This window comes from Rhinatrema bivittatum, chromosome 1, assembly GCF_901001135.1.
Source record: "Rhinatrema bivittatum chromosome 1, aRhiBiv1.1, whole genome shotgun sequence".
NCBI classification, from domain to species: Eukaryota; Metazoa; Chordata; class Amphibia; order Gymnophiona; family Rhinatrematidae; genus Rhinatrema; species Rhinatrema bivittatum.
Genome location: NC_042615.1, coordinates 494,413,841 through 494,433,689, shown reverse-complemented (window position 1 = coordinate 494,433,689; position 19,849 = coordinate 494,413,841). Strand labels below are relative to the sequence as shown.

At 44.4% G+C, this 19,849-nt stretch overlaps 1 protein-coding gene across 4 annotated transcripts in view; it reads right to left on the bottom strand.

Moving 5' to 3' along the window:
• ADAMTSL1 (ADAMTS like 1) overlaps positions 1-15,533 on the bottom strand; it is a 1,467,826-nt gene extending 1,452,293 nt beyond the window's left edge. For all 4 annotated transcript variants that reach the window (XM_029608733.1, XM_029608741.1, XM_029608751.1 and 1 more), the window contains exon 1: positions 15,110-15,533. In XM_029608733.1, coding sequence (XP_029464593.1) covers positions 15,110-15,199 — 90 coding nt within the window. In that variant the 5' untranslated portion in view covers positions 15,200-15,533. The remainder of the gene's footprint in view (positions 1-15,109) is intronic.
• Between the last annotated feature and the right edge of the window lie 4,316 nt (positions 15,534-19,849).

Genomic DNA, 19,849 nt, shown 5'->3' with positions numbered 1-19,849 from the left:
GTGCAGCAGCTTTGCTGCTCTAATTTCAAAAGGGTTTGCTTTTCTTTTGGGTTTGTTTGGGTTTTTTTTTGGGGGGGGGGGGGGAGGGAGTTGCCAAAGCACCATATGGGAAAAAAAAAAACCCCTTTAAAAAAAAATAATTAGGGCTCTGAATGTTTTATGAGTATACTGCAAATCCTCAGAGCCAAAAATAATGCACCAAGTGAACCTGTCTGAAACATAGTAACTGCTCCTTCCACAGTTTCTAACATAATAAGAGAGCTAAGTTAGTACAATTCAAGAAGGCACAGGATTTTACGAGAAGAATCTACCTGGAACCTCGAGAGGATCTCGCAGCTCTGTCGTTCACTGAAAGCAAATGCTGCTCCGATCACTCATTCCACTGTGCTGTAGGAACTCTTTAAATAAATTACTTGACTACAAGTGGTCTGAAGGGCCTCCTTCTTAGACACAAATTCAATGTGCTGGAGTTTACTGTACCTGTACTGCAAATCTACAGAAAAGAGTGCTCTGAGGGGGTCGTTTTCTTGTACTTTGTTACAAATCTTGTCCGGTGATCCTAGGTACAGTATCTCACAGCTAAGGAAGGATTTCTCCATGGACAGCACAGTACAGCTATTTGTGAGCTCAGGAGCCAATGTTTCATGTTTAGGAGTGCTAAATTCAACACAAGTTACCCCTCCCTGGACAGAGTGAACGCATTTGCTCAACAGTGGAGGTGCTCATGCACCCACGAGCTGGCAACTATTCTTGAGAGCATTTTAAAGCTTTCCACTGTCAACCACACTTGAAGAAGGGAGCTATGTATCATGATATCTTTTATGTGTCACCAGTAAAAGGTATCCCAACCTACTAAAATTACACCTACTAACAATTACTCCATGCGTCAGAGAAGGAAGATTGAAATAATTTCAAAATTACTGTATCTCGTGAATGATCTTTCCTTGAAACACACAGTTCAAGACCAAAAGCTCCAACCACTTTGCCCATGTTCCCTGCTGCCCCTCCTGCTGAAATACTATGGATCTCAAGCAGTTTCCTTCCTTCCCCACAACTAAAGATCCTCTTGTCCCATGCCTCCACGACCTCTGCTAGAAGACTGCACCATGCATCCACCAGCCTTTCCGTGATAATATATTTTGTTTTTACATCACTCCCAAGTCTGTCACCTTCATTACACGAGTCCATGTTCTAGAATTTCCTTTCCACTGAAAAATGCTTGACTCGTGTGCATTATTAATATATTTGACTTATTTAAATTTCTCTATTATATCCCCATGCTCTTCTAGAATATCTATTTTAGTACAGATTCTGCATAATATCGGTAGCCTTTTTCTGGACTGGCTCCACTCCGATTATAACCTTTTGAAAATATGCCTCCAGAATTGGTATAATGCCCCTGTACAAGTTCTTGCTGAGACATCTGGAGAATTATCACCATTTTACTGATGGTGATCGTTCACTCTCTGCATCCATGAGGTATACAAAGCCTGTGTAGACAAACCCACCAAACCCCTGACCATGACCACCATACATTGCATATAAATATGACAGCAAATGAACTCTACTCTTTTGCCTTGGCTTTCATTACTCTGATGTCAGCGGACTTATCTGTACTCTTCAAGTATAATATTAAATTAGACATACTCTAATGTCTCTTCTAGAACAATGTCTGTCAAAATGTAAAAGGCCTGGTATTCACACAGAAATAGCGGGAAGATTCACAACCAAACCCATGAATCTTAAGTACAAACCTATATCTTTAATATAGTAGGTCCAAGTAATGAAGTTGTTTTTTTTTAAGATAATGGATAAGCCATTTGCCTTACTAAAAAGTAAACCGTCTTTAACCCACTGGGTGTGTAGTAGACAGGTTTTGCCAGGAGCAGAAGTAGAGAGACCCCTATAGGGAAAGTTTCAATTTTGAACTTTCCTCAGAGATGAGCAAAGGGTTTCTGCTCCCCTCCCTCCTCCCCACTGAAATATTTTAGGAGAGGAAAACAGTTCATCCGTATCAGAATGTCTGAAGACTTCACATATTTCCATATATGCTTTTGAACTAAGCTCAAACACCTTGATTTGTCCTGTTTAGGACCTGTAAGTAAACTACATGTGGGAAGCTTGTCCCGTGGAACACAATGCACGTCTTTGCTTGGGGAGGGATTGAAGGCCCAAGGCTAATAAAGTGCTGGGCAAAAGTAACACTAAATAGTTAGCCAATGGAGGTCATATTGGCAAAAGGGAAGGACGTTCTTATTCAAGCAGTACCTGCATTGTCAAAAAAACCTGCCATCTATAGAAGGGAACAAAGATGGCAGTTATGAATGCTTTCCGGGTTGGAGGCCTCAGTCAAATGAGCAATTAATTCTGCTTTTTTTTGTTCTAAAATGTCAAAGAGGAAAGGGAGAGTGAGAGCCTATCCCTCTGAAACACCTCCACCTACCTCAACTGAAGATTGATGGCTTCCCTACCGAAGAGGCTTTTCCTGCTGCTGGATCTCGCAAGAGTGCCAGAGCTACAAAGTACAATATCCCTGAGCCACAAATACCTGGAGAAAGACAGCCTGAGTTTTCAGTGGGGCTGTTGATGCCAAGTTATGACATGGGTCCCATTTTGGTCTGAGGAGAGAGTGCCAGATGTCAGGCTGAGTCTCGTGAACTGCTCGGAGAGCCACTACAGACTGAGAACCGGCAGAAGTTAAGTGAAGGAGAATGGGAGAGTTCCTTTTCTGAAAATGTGAAGGCTTTGCTTTCTAACCAACTTGCAACAAAGAAGCTGAGACTTGAAAGTCTGGAGGAAGATGTGAGTGAGATTAAAATCTTCAATGTGAGAATGGCCAAGGATAGAATTCATCATTTATTGGTCTTCATAGTGAGATAAAAACAGAGAACCAAGCAAGCTCCCTAAATCTCTTCGGTTGGGGATTTAGAAAATTGTAAAAAAAAATGTTTTGCTGAAATTCTCAGGCTTTCCTCTGAAGCAGTGCTGCCACTCAAAGCAGCTTATGTTAAAATTGGAAAATGGGTTAAGAATCAGATCTGATTTAGCTCAACTTACTTTGGACAGGTTATAAACAGCTCAATAGTCCACTGGAGAAGAATTAATAGAGCTACACTGTTGGCGTCTTATTTTATCAACAAGAGCCTAGTATGGCTATGCGCTTTCACTTTTGTAATTCTCAGAAGCTTTTTATGAGCCAGAGACTATGGACATACCCAGATGTGGGAGGGTGTGAGGCAGTGTCCTTAGTGTTCCCCTATTTACCTATGCAGGACCATGTTAGATGCCTGGTCCACCTTAAATCCAGTACGGAGAGTATGCTCAATGGGCAGGATCCCGCAGGCTGTAACCAGAAACTGGGGAATAGGCGCTTGAAGCCAGGTGGATATAATCAGACCAGGCCCAGGTCTCCTGAAGGAAGGCACCTGTAACGTGAGCTGAGATGAAGCTGAACTGTGAGTACTGAGGGGAAACTGTAAGTAAAGAGAGTACACTCTTCTGAAGGGAAGACAGTCTATTGTTGTGCATGTATGAAGCAGTAATAAAGATGTACTGTTTTAAAAAGGCTGGAATCAGACTAGTTTGTCTCCAGGACTGTGGGAATCACCCTCATTCCCACAGAGGGGTTGGGATGGGCCATGAGAACGGGGAGGTTTGCTAATACTACCTTTTTTGGGGAACTCTGGCCATTTCCAGAGGCAGTGGGGGGATGGAACAGGCTGTTTCCGGAGACCCCTGGGTTACTATGTTTTTTTGGGGGAAGCAGTGTGTGTACAAAAAAACAATGGAAAAAAGCCAAAGTGTTGTGCTTTATTTTTTTATCATTTAATTTAGAAAATGACTTTAAACAATGGACAATGTTGACATTGTCTATGTGATTTCAAACAGAACATCCATACTTCTTAATACTCAGGAGAATCTAATGACCCAGAGACTTTTTTTCCTACTTCTGCTCATCTGCTAGATCTAAAGCTTGCTCCACTTTAGAAATTAGGGTGCTCAGCTCTTCTCTGCAAAGGAGTCTAACTATGGCATCTGACTCTGTCTCACCCCCCAAGTCTTTTCCAGAGCCCTTCAGATACTCTGTACGCCAAAGGGAAGTGTCTTGGGGAAAGGGAGCTTTCTACCCCTAGCCAGGGTCTTTTAGACTCTGCCTCACCCTTTCTAGGGGTACCTGAGGGAGATCCGGGGTCCTCTGTTACTAGTCCAGTTTCCTCTCTCATTTCTCTGTAAGCCTTTTGCTTTAAGAAAATTAATTCAATGAAAATTCTATATCCTCGCAGCTTATCCTGCAGCCTTAACCTGCCCGGCTTGGGCCTACTTCCTTCCCGACATTCTCACTGTGAGCTTCCCCCCACCCCCGCCCTGCCCGAGCTTCCCTCTGTGCCAGTTTTGGCTCTTCCCCTGATGCAGGCACATCGCCGTCCTTTACCTGACCGCACACTTCATGCCCGTCCCCTACGTACCTGTTTTTCTGCTGGGGTTTCCAGCATACCATTTTGGATGCAAAAAAGAACCCGCTATGGAACTCTGTTTCCTACCTCTCTCCATGGAACAGGCAGCACTCTCTTCATCGCTTCACTCGCTCCTCGTGTATCTTCAGCACTTTGTAGACCACAGTTCACAGCCCTTCTACCAGGACCAGATGGGAACTGGATTCTCTCTGCCCTTCCTTTTGTTTGGGTTTTTTTTTGTTTTTTTTTGAGGGGAAGAACAGCTAGCCTCAACTTACCTTCTTTTCCTGGGGAAAATGACCCACCCATAAGTCATCACCCCATTTCCTTTTGCGCTATACCAGAGCAGCTCCCACTAAATGGAGGTAGACAACTACTGGCAAGTTATCCTACTATCCGGGAATATATAGGCTCAGAGGACATCAGAAAAGAAAGTTGTTCTCTGCCACCACCTGCTGCAAGACTGTAACCCATTTGTCTGGATGGGTCTGACAGGACAAACATGAAATGCCCATAATTGCCCCATTCAGCCCCCAGTGTAGCCTCTGCTTCAGTTCTTAATAGCAGATATTTGTATTCGCCAGCCTGCCTGAATAACTATTCATCTTTGGCTTCTTTCCAGCAGAAAAATGGGTGAATCAAGCCCTAGCTGTTAAAGCACACTTAAGGATCCTTCAGAGCCTAATTGACCAATCCAAATTGCTAATCCAAGTTTTAACAACCCATAAGTCTAATTCAGTAGCCACAGATTTATTGTTGAATAGAACCCCAAGCAAGTTGACTCTAAATGCCCCAAAACATCTCTTTTATGTTTCTCATGAAACTCTTTAAGGAGAGGGATAGAAATCTCTAAATCTCCTCCAAAGTGGCAGAAAATCCCTGAAGTTTATATTTTTCAAGAATCTTTGCTTGTTTTCTTTTAACTCGCACATGCCTATGGAATTTTGAGGGCACTCGTTCAAGAGAACAATGTTTGTCTCTTCATTCTTAAAGATAATTAAAATTCCTCACGTTATATCAAGGAATAAATGGCCTTACGTTTTAGGGGATTTTTTCCCTTCATCTGTCCATTGCTATCTTAAATACACAGTGCTAAAGCCGTTCCCTGACATCTGAAAACAATTTAATTTACAAGAACTGACAACACGGAAGGACACTGTCCCAGACAACTCGCACCTTCCATTTCAGTGTGTAACTGAATCCCAAATTGACGGACGGGAAAGCTGAAAAGAGTAGACAACACAGAGCAAAGCTAAAGCCCGAGCTGTTCAAATTAGCAAAGAGATAATACAATGCCCGGCTTCATCATTCACTGTATTGGTGCTGCTAAATTAGCAATGACATCTTGACATCCTCGCAGGTAAACAAACTTAAACAGAACTTATTCAAAATCTTCTGTCCTCCTTCTGAAATTCTGCATCAGAGCCATTATTTCCCACAGAAGCGCAAATTGTTTAGAGCACCACAAATGCCAGGGCTTACATATCAGCTGTCGGACTCCCAATCTGTAAACTCTGCGCCAAAGTGCAAGAGCAGTGGGGAAACATGCTCGATATGGTAATAGCAACCTGTGCCTCTGCTGTCGCTTCAGTCCTTGGGTGCGACTGTGTTCAGGAGTACAAAGGAGGAAACTAATCACCACAGTGCAAACATAACTTAAGACCCAAAGGGTGAAGAAAATGCAAACTATAGAGAAATTAATAGAGATGTGAATCGGAACCGGAATCTGATCGGTTCCGATCCAAATCTTAACATTTTTATCGCCCAGCCCAATTTGAGTTTTGATTATCGGCTGCGCCCGATCAAAAAACCCTCCCCCACCCTCCCGAACCCCCAAAAAAGGTTTTAAAATTACCTGGTGGTCCAGCGGGAGCGATCTCCCGCTCTCAGGCCATCGGCTGCATTAATAAAAATGGCACCGATGGCCCTTACCATGTGACAGGGTAAATCGATCACAATAAAAATTAGGCTGTACAGATTATTTGAGTAAAAGCTATGCCTAAACACTTCAGGACCCTAGTTCCTAATATAATTACTGAAGGCTTAACTAAAGTAAACTAAAGGCATTTCCTAAGTAACTACACTTGCAGGAGAATTATTTGAAATTTAGACAGAGTTTCACAAAGGTGTAGCATATTGTAAAAGCCCAGGCTCTAGTCCAGGTCGAACTGTGATTTCTAGAGAATGCAAAGACCTAAATCGCTCGCTGATCTCAGAGGGTGAGCAGGCATACATGACTGTTTATGTCTACTCAAAATTCCAGTGAATTCATAAGTGTTTCTTTTTATGATTTTTGGGGGGGGGAGTGGGGGTGGAAGAAAAAAAAAAAGAAAGATGCCAGCTCATTGTAGAGATAATATCCCATGGCCATAAATAAGTCACAAGGAAACTTTGGAAACCGCATGAAGATGGTGGATATTTATCCAAGCTTATATCATCTGGAAAATTGAAATATGGAGGAAATATAATGAAGATCATTCTCCGATAATATAAACTGCAACATCTTCTGTACATTGTTGATAACCTAAAACTTCAGAATAAAGAGAACCGGACTCAGGCTTTTGCCGCAGGCCAGGCACCCTGGTGGTTGCCACCACTGCAACAATCAGCAGTTTTCTCTTCCATCAGGGACAAACTCCAGGGAAGCAGACGAGAGCATCTGCGCACTCTCCAGCAGCTTCCACCAAACTCACTTACTAGAACACTCTACATAGTCACAGACACTGTCACTTGGTGCTCAACCTCTAGAAGAGCATTCAGGCATACCAATTCATCCTGCAGGTCCTCAAAAGAACAAGATTTTGTAGTAATCAAGGCCAAGATACTTACATGAAAAGAGATTTAATTATGCACATTGGTCATGGAACAGAACAGTTGCCCTGACCTTGATGGAGTGCCCAACTTCTGGCTAAAATATTTAACCTCTCTCCACCAAGATCTGTCTATCCGCAAAACCGAATTGATCAGGCAGCCAGAATTCTCTTCACAATGGCTAATAAGAAGTAGGGATGTGCATTTGTTTTTCGACGATTTGAAATATCGTACAATATTTCAAAAGTCGTCATGTATCGGGGACCCCGAAACAGATAGGAAAACCCCACAAACTTTCGTGTGGTTTTCTTATTGTTTTGAGGGGGGGGAGAAAGGGCACAGAAATCCCTCCCAAACCCACCCCAACCCTCCAGATCTGATTATTTACAATCCCCCACCCTCCCAACTCCCCAAAACTTGCCGAAAGTCCCTGGTGGTCCAGCAGGGGTCCCAGGAGCATTGTCCCCCTCTCAGGCCATCGGCTGCTACTAATCAAAATGGTGCCGATGGCCCTTTGCCGTTACCATGTGACAGAGGCTATCAGTGCCATTGGCCGGCCCTTATCACATGGTAGGAAGCAATGGACGGCCTGCGCCATCTTAAAAAATGGGACAGCTGAAAAAAAAAGCGGTCAGAACCATGGGAATCGAAGATTTCCCGCGGTTCTACGAACACAATACCGGAAACGATTCCAGAACAGATTCACATCTCTAATAAGAAGAGCCCTTCTCCTTCAAAAGGGAGATCCAAATAATGCCCCAAAAAATTTCAGACCAATAACGTGCCTGCCTACAATCTATAAGTGTTCACTGCAATTGACGCAGAAAGAATATATGATCACAGATTGATAGCACCTTGGCAACAGAACTGAAAGGTAACAAAAGTGAAGCATTTGGAACCAAAGATTAGCTGATGCTAAAGCCATTATGGACACATATAAATAGTTGAAACCTAAGTATAGAATAGATTGACTATAAGAAAGCTTTCAATGGCATCCCACCCTCATGGATAATAGACTGCCTTGAAATGTGTAAAGTGAATCCTGTATTGATCGAGCATATCATGTTCACCATGAAAATATGGCATCTAAATTATGAGGATGGACAATACATCCTCCCTAGCATTAGGATCCAGTGAGGAATTTTTCAAGGAGTTTCCCTGTAACTGCCCTTGTTTTGTTTGGTATTAAATCCACTGAGTATTCTAATTAACTTTTTGGGCTATGGAATTAGTCTTAATCCTAGAGCTATCACATCTCACCTACTGTTTGTAGATGACTTGAAACATAACTCTTGTGATGGTCATTTAGCAGAGCAACTCCGAGTAGTAAAGAGTTTCTCAGATGACATCAGGATGTCATGTGGTTTGGAAATATTTGCAATAGCAACATTCCTTAAAGAAATATTAAGCAAAACTGAAAATATTTCCCTGAGGATTGTGATATAAAGAAATTGGAACAGAAAGGTGGAAAAGTTTGGCAAAGTACTGAGAGAAAAGATCAGCAAAATGTACTTCAGGAGACTGAAATTGATATTGAAAAGTGCTTTATCAGCATGGAATAAGAAACAAGCTATTAACCAGCTTGTAATAACTGCAATACAGCTTTGGAATAGTAGGCTGAGCCCATATAGACCTTGAAAAAATTGGATGCAAAAACAAAAAAGCTCCTTCATGTATGCCAAGGTTGTACATCCCTAGAGCTAAGAAAGATATGAGTCTTATAGAAATAGATTGCACCTACAGAGCTACCATCACAGGCCTTCAGGCAAATTTAATGGAAACAGATCCAAAGGCTCAAAAAGTGCTAAGTATGAAAATAAACCAACATCGATTTCAGTCCTTAAGTATGGACAATCATTCTGGAGAATAGAAGGAATGATGAGAATCCACCAGTGCACAAGGGAAAAGCAGCAACAGAATTGCGAAACAAGAGAAAAAAAAAAACTTTAAAGAATCAGACCAGCAAACAAGGAGAGATAACTGACAGGAACACAAATATAGTGGGAAGAACAAAGAATTGCAGCAACCCCACAGAGATCAAAATATTTGACACAGCAGTGGCTAAGGAAAGATGAACTTAAACCTATAGATGAGAGACTGATAACTGCAGCACAGGACACTGGACTATGAACAAGATGGTTCACTACTAGCATAGGAAAAAAATGGAAAGACGGACCATTGCAGATTCTGTAAAGCAGAACTGAAAGCAGTTATGCATCTCATTGCTGAATGTAATGGGCTAATGTCAGAAGGCCACAACAAGGTGACACAGCTTATTCATTGGAAACTGTGTAAACATAACATCAAAGTATCAAAAAAGCACTGGGAACATGAACCTTACAGAAATGAAGAGAACGAAGAAGCTGTGATCACCCTGGACCTTCCCATTCCGACTAGGAAGCCTGATGCTAGAAAGCCGGATATTGTGGTGAAGGAGGAACACACAAGAACGACATCGCAGAAAGAGGTGTCAGTGCCCAGCGACCATTACTCTGTGGATCATAATGGAGAAAGCAGAGATCCTTAAGTACCAAGAGATGCACTCGGAGACCAAGAACATGTGGCAAGGAAGATAACAGAAATCGTCCCAAGTACACTGGGTGCCACTGCCCTGATTAAGAAGAATTTCCAAGCGCACCTTGACATGTTGCCTATACAGGTTAGGGTACTCCAGGAGGCAGCACTCTGGCACCATGCAAATACCAAGAAGAGCATTAGCAGTAAATACAAGAGACTGAGATCACTCCTAGCATACCCTGGCTAACAAATGAGCTTCATTCCTGTCAGGGTATGTGCAAAATAAACATATTTGGAGACAACGTTCCCTGCGAAAATATTGGAGGCTATCGGATACACTTTGCTGATAAAATAGCACTTTTTTTTTTTGGTATTTCAAGCCTTTTAGATCACCACAATGGCAAGGCTAATATAAAAATGCTATACCACAAGCTTTCACAGTGCAAGCTTCAAGGATAGCTTGTCCATCCCATACATATCTTACCTAACAGAAACATGTCACAAATACATCCACATACAGCTGTGAAGGAATTACCTAGCTGTCAGAGCAGCGGGCTGCAAACGGGAAGCCAGGATTCAAATCCTGCTTCTCCCACTGATGCTCCTTGTAACCCTTATGCAAGTCACTTCACCCTTCATTGCCCCCAGGTACAAACTTAGAGTTTGCTATGCAATAAACAGGGTTTACCATGCTGAAAATGAGCTGGTTTGTATGCAAATGCATTCAAATCATTCATTAATAACTGATCCTACCCTAATCAAATAGCATGGCTTGCCTAAAAATTTGCAAACTGTGTAATTGAGAGAAAGTTAGCTGCGCTTCAAGAGGTGTAACTTAGCATCCTGATCCTTCCAGAGAAAGTTAACGCACATCCCCAAAACTCCCAGGGCTGACATTTAAAGGGCCCAGGCAGCCTGAATAATCCCAAGTATTCCAAAACATGTAGGGGGTTTTCACAGACCTCCCCCCCCCCACCCTCCAAATCCCACTCTATCCCCTCCACCGCCCTTTCAGGTGGACAAAGTACAAATAAATACATTTAGAAGTTTTCTGAGCACAGGCAATGCTCCTCCCCCACCCAAGCACCTCCCCCTTTTTGAAAAAAACCCTGAATCTTGAAAATCCTCCCCACAGGCCTTACCTCCCTATCCCTGGTTCTCCAGAGGGGCTTGGAACACCCTCAAGGGCTATTTCAAGATGGCACCAGCCGGCCTATTTTACACCTGCACACAGGGCGCTTTGCTTTGCTTTTGCCAAGAGACAACAGGGGTGGGGGGAGGGACAAGGAGTCTCAAGACCCTCAGGCTTTTTGGACTACGTGGGGAGGGATTATTTTAGGCCACACGAGCCCTTTAAATGATGGCTGCCCCCGGGCTATGGGGCCACCATCACATTTAGCCAGTTTGTGGCTACTAAGCCACGGTGTTTTCCTCACAGTGTTTTACTGCTGGTAAAGACACCCATGGGGGGTTTCACTAAGCTGCAAGACTCAGTACAACAGCCTCGGGCATCCCATGGTATTTACCCCAAAGGGGAAGGTACCTCAGCTTAGTAAATATACCCCTTAGAATGTAAGCCTTCTGGGGCAGAGAAATGCCTACTGAAATATCTACCTGACTATCTCACCTTGAGCTCAGATTTGGAAAGACAGGTAATTAAATCTAAAATCCAGATGTCACCCTAACTTACACTTGTTTTCAGGGGACAGACACTCGCTGCTCTGACATCGACAGAATGCCCGAAATGATGCGATACGTTTCATCTTTCCTGCTGCTACAGGCCTTCTGGCTTCAGAGCGACTGGCTCCAATGCACGAAATGGCTCTGGCAGCCCCTATCCATTTAAAACACCGGACGGTACCATCAGCAGGACGGTGGGGCCCACTTACTTACTGGCTTCCTTAAGAAACTACGATTCGGAATGGCTCATCTGACGCCTATTTCAGCTCAGTCCTGAACATGCCTGTCCCACCAAAATATATTTCAGGGCATCGGTACAATTTCAAATGAATGGAAATTGTCCACGCAAGAGAAGACAAGGAACTAAAATATGCAAAGATGGTGCAGGAATGGATTAACATATTATCAGAGGGCAGTGGAGAAGAATGCAGGAGATGTGCAGTTTCTCCTGCTCACCTGCACCTCTTCTCGTGTCACTTTTCATGTAAGACTGCACCTACTGCGAGATGGCATGTACAGAATTTTGTATGGGAAATCTTGCACAAATACAAAAAAAAAAAAATTGGAGTTCTTTCTTGCACAGAAAACAAAAAAAAAAAATGGCAAATATTCATGCAGCATTTCAAAACAGCCATCTAAAAAAAAACCAAACAACCCACAACAACCAAAAGAAAAGCTGGTAGCTGTACTATTTCAGGGCAGAAATCCAGAATTCCTGTGCTTATTGCCTTTTTTTTTCGGTGTCTGTTACCATTGCCCAATATATGCACATATTTTTTCTGTGCTCAGCTCTGCTTGTCCCTGTGAGAGAGCAGCTCATGGTGTACCCAAATGTGCGGAAATGATTGATGAGAAAGCTAAAATGTCAAATCTATTCTGCATACTATCTGCTTAGTTTGAGCCCTATTTTACTTATTTATATTTTACCAGCATAAGGTGAAGGGATCAGCTTTTCAAAGTTTGCTGCAGCCTTCAAACATATTCCATTTGATGCTTTGCTACGTGCAGCTTTTCATCTACTAAATCTTCATCTGCATGTTTTAAATATTTATAGTGACGTAGTAAATGACAGCAGGTAAAGTCCACAATGTTTCATCGGACGTGCTTGCCAAGGTGTTTAAAGTTGTAACCACCGCTCCCCTGCAGGTTACCTCTATGCAGAAAAAAAAGTTACCACTGGTTACCTCTCAGTGTTTCATTTGTTTGTTATTCTTGTGCATTTTCAATACCTTTTAACTATTTAAAAATCTGTATCCATCCCCCACCCCTCCCCCCTCTCCGGTATGCTTATTTAGGTTCTCAAGTCTCATCTCATTTGTCTTTCCATGCAGATACGACACCATTTTCGTTCTCTTTTTCTATCCACTATCTGTTTTTTGAGACAGGGCCTCTAGAACTGAACTCAGTTCTCCAGGTGAGGCCTCACCAGTAACCTGTACAAGGGTATTGTCTCCTTTTCCTGCTGGCTATGCCTCTCTCTATGAAGCAGTACTGGGCTAGAATCTGTTTAGGGAGGATAGACATGACAGATAAGTGGGAGGAGCAGCTCTTCATATCAAAGGTCATATCAAAGCAACTGAACTGCAGGGGGTGGTGGGGAATGGGGAAAGGAGTATGGCAAGTGCTATCTTCGAAAGAGGCGATGGTGCTGCCTTATACATCAGTACAGTTCACAGACCTCCAACTCAGGAGGGAGAAGCGGGACAGAGATCTGGCTTGGAGACAGCAAAAAGATGGCATGAAGGGGGAAGGCGTGAGGGTGTGGTTGGTTGGATATGGTTTGGAGTATTCCATCAGCAGAATCTGCAAGACGTGGAGAAGTCATGGATGGGCCTTCAAGGGGCTTTGCTCAAACAAATGTTACTGGAACCCATGAGGGCGATCCTGGCCCCTGGTACTCACGAGTGGTGGTGATGAGGCCTCTGATGTCCGGGCAGATGCCCACCTGAGCGCCAGTGACCATTAGATGGTATAGTTTGATATAAATGGCCAAAGCAGAGAGAAAAGTCACATGAAGCTTAAAGCCCTGGATTTCAGAAATACTGGTAAAATGGGAAAGTACCTAGAGAAGGAGCTGGCAGACTGGTAGGAGATAGGTGAAGTGGAAGTACAGTGGAGCTAAACCAAAATGAACTTTTATAAAATGCAACAATTTTTTTTTAATAAGAAAAGTAAATAAAAGTAAGAAAAGCAAACCGATATGGTTCTCTCCAGAGATGTGGCTAAAAAAGTTAAGGCACAAACAAGCAGCATTCAAAAAGTACAAAGGCTCTCAGAGATTAACATAAGAGAAAAATATCTGATAAAGCTGAAAGCCTCCACTGGGCTATAATCTACAGAACATTGGGTTATAATTTGTTTTGGAAGGATAGAGATGTCCTTTGCTTTATTTGTGGACAGAAAACTGCTTGAATTTTCAACTCTGTTATTCATTCAGGGCCCATACAGTTTGTAAAGCACCAGCTCACAGAGTATCATCTCTCTCTCTCTCTTTTTCCCGTGCTAGCCCTGTTACAGAGGAAACAAGCTGAGAGGAAAAGCTGACTCCAGGAAAGCAGTTCTGCCACACACAGAGGTATATAATAATGGACAGTGATGGGAATGTGTGTCCCGGAAAATAATGACCTTCAGGTGAAATTTAAAAAAAATAACACACCACACCTCATTTTCAAAATGTGCTTGAGTTTTGTCACTGGCTCCTGTACATGAACACGAGTTTTCATACCACAAGCATGCAAAGATATAGGACAGCCTGAACAATCCGTAAATAATGCATCCCATGAGGATCTAACATTCCTTAACCCCTTATGTCGCTTTCTTAGAAAAGTTAGGATTAAGTGATTTTTTAAAATCAAATAAACAGCTGTTCTAAGCATCAGTCATATGTTCACATTTCATTTCACCCTCGAACTGGCAGTGAGCCTTGTAAATGAGACTGGATTGCACCTGTAGAGATATGCAACGACTGCTGAACTGGAAAGTTTGTGAGCCGAGTTGAGTATCGGAGTGGGTCCTAAGGATTTTGAGGGTTTGCATTTCTTCCTGTATTTGTCGTTCTAACAAGGGATACAAGGTCTAGATTCCAGGCTCTTATTTTCGGATCGCCTTTATCGGATTTGTTTAAATCAGCAGCGAGCCAGGCTTGCGACAAACAGGTCCACCTAAGACGCCTCACCTAAGGTGTAAGTTACAGTACCAAACTGGCCTGATGACAGCTGCCAGTAAGGAGACAGGAATGATCACCGATCTGGGCAGAGGCTGATAGGATCACCTGCCTCCCGGGTGTCGCATGCCCGGAGAAAGAGAAAAGCGGGCTCTCTGGAGCTGAAACCACAGAAAACCCAGGGCGCTGCAAAAGCATGCATCAGTTCCTAGCAAAATATCTTAAACCGGGCGGGTCTGCAGGTAGGAACGCCAGCTGCAGTCCTGAAGAGCACGTGCGAGCGGGGGAGCCTTCCTCGAGCACTGCGCGCCGTAGGCAACACCCTGAGCGCTGCTCCCCCACCCCCACCAGCAGCAGCATCCCTCCGACAACCAGAACCGCTCGCACACCCCACACCCCCCAGAAAACAAACGCCTAAATGAAGCAAGCTGATTAAAAAAAAAAAAAAAGGAGAGAAAGTCCGCGCCGCTTCCTCGTACAGTACCTGGTCTGGCGAGCAGACGATGAGCAAGGTGGAGGCGAGTAGCGAGACGAAGTGGGAGGCGATCCTCCGCTGCCAGGGGGCCTCTGCCATGCTGCCCCCCCCCTGCCACTCCCCCCACTGTTCGGGGGGGGGCCGGGATCCCACGTGCCACCAGGGGGCTGGGAGTCTCCCCCACACCCTCGATCGGCGGGAACTCCAGAAAGCGTCGCAGAGCCGTCCCGTCAATGAGCCAACAGCGGGGTGGCAGGCAGGCAGGCAGGGCTCGGACCTGATGCCGGTTCCGCTGCTAGGCTCAAGAGGACCGTGCCCTCCTCCAGTCCTCGGGACGGTGTGTCACTTCGGCGGGGCAGCCCCCCCCCCCCGAGAGAGTGCGAGCTAGAGAAAAAAAATGTGTCGGCCGTCCGCCCGGGTGCGTTAATGCCACGATCCCAGCACCCAAGCCACGTTGTTGCTACATTTATAAGTTTGCATACCAGGCGTGCGTCAAAGAGGGGGCTCGCCCACCTTGCATTTCTTAAAGGGACACGACCCTTTCCGCCGGATAATTGCCGCGCGTGTTCGGCACTTCTGTTAGTTTTCCCTCTCGGAGCTCCTGTCAGATTGTCAGCGGTAGAGGGGGATAGGCCGGGGTGGGGTGGGGTGAATGAAGAGCTTTGAATGCATATTGGCACTGTGCTGTGCCAATTTTAATGATCTCTAGCGGTGCTTCGGGTAGCAGCCAAGCGAGATAGTTCCTTTCCTTTTGGCATCTTGCAAGTGGAGTGCTTTTCTTGCAGTTTCTTAAGAGGGCCTCTAGCATAAGGTCTCTACCATGCTTCTGATGATCGCTCTGATTTTTAAGGATACTTCCAATTTCTGTGTTCCCTGTTGTATTTCAGGTCTGACGGGCGGGGAAGGAGCGGTTGTTGATTGGGGGAAAACCTTGCTGAAAGTTTAGGATGAAATTAAATCCCAAGCGCTGATCGGACCGATGCTGGGCGTCAGCAAGCACACAAAGCAAATGTGAAAAGATATGTTACTGTAAGGCGTGCTCTTTATCTTAGCGTTGAAGGTGATGTGAATACATTCGGTGCTGTCACAGACTGAACTTTCCCAAAGGCTGCCGGTGGGTCTCGGATAATGCAGAATATCCCCCGCTCTGATCGTGCACTTTAAGGGATAGTTCGCTGTGCCTTAGTTCTCATGCTGTGTATTGCTAGAGCTCATGCAAGAAAATTATGTGCATAATAAAACTAAGATACAATTACAGCAGCCTGTTTACATCTTTACATCACTCTCCGGTGGCGTATTTTAAATAACTCAGTGTTGGAAACTTGTACATATTTGGCTGATGGGTTTTTTTTTTCTTTAACTCAAAAGTAAAAAAAAAAAAAAGGTCGGATTCTTTTATTCTAGGTATCGATATGGGTTGCTGACCAGTAAATGTAAAAAACGATTGGACCAAAAACGTCGGTGGCAAGAAATACAGCGGGAAGCGGGGGACCTGCGGAAGGAATTCCATTTCTGGGATCCAGACCTGTCATCGAGTTCCACCTCACTGCATAAGCAAAACTAATGATCGCTTGGACAGGGGCTTGTGACTTACGGCATGCTTGCTTATCTTTCACCTATTCTCAGTCTTTACAGCTCCCAGCCAGGTCGGATGATTTGTTGACCTCTGTAATGACTGTGGCAATGTGTTTACACGCAGATCTCGCGCTGCTGCTGGCATGCCCAGTGGCTCTTAAATAAGATCTGGGAAAGCAAATGACTTTTACTTTGTAAAGATGGCATCGCGAATCAGCCAAGTACATCTATGCCACATTCGAATTGTTGAAACCCTGACATAATTTTTTAAAAGACGATTCATTGCGCAACATAACTATGAAATATATACTACTGTACACTACAGGCAGCTGTGGGGCTGAGTCCTGCAACACTGAACATTAAAAGTGTAAGGGAAAGAAAGAAGCGATTTTCGAAATGTCATATTTTCTTAGTGAGTTGTTTGAAGATCTGTCCACATCATAGTTTGAGGGCAGAAGACACAATAAATCAGGTATGTAAGGTATGAAAGTATTTGTGTTAAGAGGCAGACACGTAGAGCAAATTCAATTTATCTTCTCCTAGTGCCTAGGCTGCAGGTATGCAAACGTTTTCTTCAGTAAGACGGAATGTACCTTCGCCTACTCCTGGCCAGCATGCAGCCCCCTAAAAAGCCCGTGCACTCTGAGCTGACGACTTCAAGTATTATCACCTTCTCGTTACAGTAGATTCATTACTCTTCTTCCATGCGCTCCAACTGTCTTTTGTTTCCGAGAGTGGGGGGGGGGGGGGGCATGTTTAAGATCCAAATGTTTCAAAACGAGTTCCGGACTTGGAGTCCTCTTTTTCTCATAACCTTTGTTTTCTGCCCGATGGTCGGACTTGCTTTGCATCTGTCCACCTGGGTCTGATTTCGGAAGGCAGCAGCACCTCAGGAGGAGCTCGGCGCCTACCGTGCCTTCTTAACTATTAAAGCTAGAGCGGGGAGGGTGGAAAGACAGGCGGTGCGCCGTCCAAAACCAATAGCTCCCCGGCATCTCTGAGTCAGGTCCCGCCGAGCTTTCCCTGGCTTTCCACCGGGCACGAGCCTTATTTATGACTGAGCTGGAGGACCGCTGCAGTGAGAAGGAAGGGAGCGGGTTCAACCCATGGGGGGGGGGGGGGGGGACCCATGAAACTCTTTGGTCTCTGCCCAAACCAGAAGGATTACCATTAAGCTAAATGAAAAAGAAATGCAGTCTGCTTTCTAAGCATCGATGTACCTAAGTAACAATAAAATTGTTAATGGAGTATTAAGCCCCCCCCCCCCCCCAATCCTCCTTCCCCTCCCCCATGACACCTACTGTTTGAGGAAGGTGTTTTTTAAATAACCCAACTGGTATCCAAGTAGGCAGGGATTTTAATCTCAGTTACTGGTAGCAAATGTATTAAAGAGATTAAGGGCCTGGGTAGTTTCTCTTCAAAGGCTGGTGGCTATAAGATAAAGCAAGCGCCTGCCTACCTTGCCCCTGCTGTTCGTGTGGGCACTGAGAGCGCAGGGAAGAAAATAGCAAAAATCAGCAGCATGTGCACTGTTGTTATCCAAGGCAGGCATGCACTAGCAACCCCTCTTTTTAAATCCACTGAATGCCTGTGCTGGAAGTCTGTGCCCAATGTTAGGCAGGCTTTGCAGGGAGGTCATTTTCAGACAGGCCATTTTAGGTGGCCAGATTGGCATTGGACCGGGTAAGTGACTTTGTAACTTGCCCTCTGAACTTCTAGGCGGTTGCAAGTAAACTGGAAAAAAGCTTTTCTCTCTTTGAAGAGGTTCCTTTTGTTCTACAGCACTGAAGGATGCCAGTGACTTGTTGTTTGAGTACTTACCCCCTCAAAAAATTAAGAGAACCTGTCATGCCAGCTAACTCCATTTTGAATTTAAAAAAAATAACATACAAGGATATATCACAAGAAAATCTCAGACAAATAAGAATAGTAATTAATATTAATTTACATAATAGAAGCAAACTAGTGCTTTGTTAAATAAGCCCTCACTCAAAGGTGGATATAAAGTACTGCCCAATTAGAGGGTTTGGGATAATGCTTGAATATAATAATATCAACCAGTGGCTTTACACAAATAAATGCAGCATTAACACTGACCAAAATTAAAAGAAATACTAGATCTAAAAGAGATCATAGGTAAACAGATTAGGATCATAGATTAGGGTAAATTGCTAGGCATCAGATGGAGAAAGTACTGCTTTGTACCAAGAAGGGCAGCTTGATTGGTAGCATCATATCAGATCTTTTAGTTGGCCTAGTCTACTTCTATACCACATGCAAACAAAATTCCTTGAAGGGAGCCACACTAAACTACACACCTCCACAGATTTAGAAATGCATATTGTGGTCTTAAAGAATAATATAAGGCATTAGGGATGTGAATCGATTTTTGACGATTTAAAACAATCGTCAGATATATTTTAAATCGTCAAAAATCGTTAGAGCCGCCATACAATAACAATTCCCCCGATTTATCGTCAAAAAATTGTAAATCAGGGGAGGGGGGAGGGCGGGAAAACCGGCACCCTAAAACCCACCCGACCCTTTAAAATAAATCCCCCACCCTCCTGAAGCCCCCCAAAATGTTTTAAATTACCTGGGGTCCAGTGGGGGGGTCCCGGCGCGATCTCCCGCTCTCGGGCCACGGCTGCATTAAAAGAAATGGCGCCGGTGGCCCTTTGCCCTTACCATATGACAGGGCAAAGGTAGCGCCAGCGCCATTTTGGTTCCTATCACCCGACGTCACGAGTGCAGGAGATCGCTCCCGGACCCCCGCTGGACCCCCAGGGACTTTTGGCCAGCTTGGGGGACCTCCTGACCCCGACAAGACTTGCCAAAAGTCCAGCGGGGGTCCGGGAGCGACCTCCTGCACGCGGGCCGTATTGCCAATATTCGAAATGGCGCCGGCGCTACTTTTGCCCTCACTATGTCGACATGGCCCACAATTTTATTGTTACTTAGGTACATTTGCCGGTTTTCCCGCCCTCCCCCCTCCCCTGATTTACACCTTCCTCAAAACACCTTCCTCAAATAGTAGGTGTCATGGGGGAGGAGGAGGGGAAGGAGGAGGGGAAGGAGGATGGGGCGGGAGGGGGGGCTTAATACTCCATTAACAATTTTATTGTTACTTAGGTACTTTTGCCCTCACTATGTTGACATAGTGAGGGCAAAAGT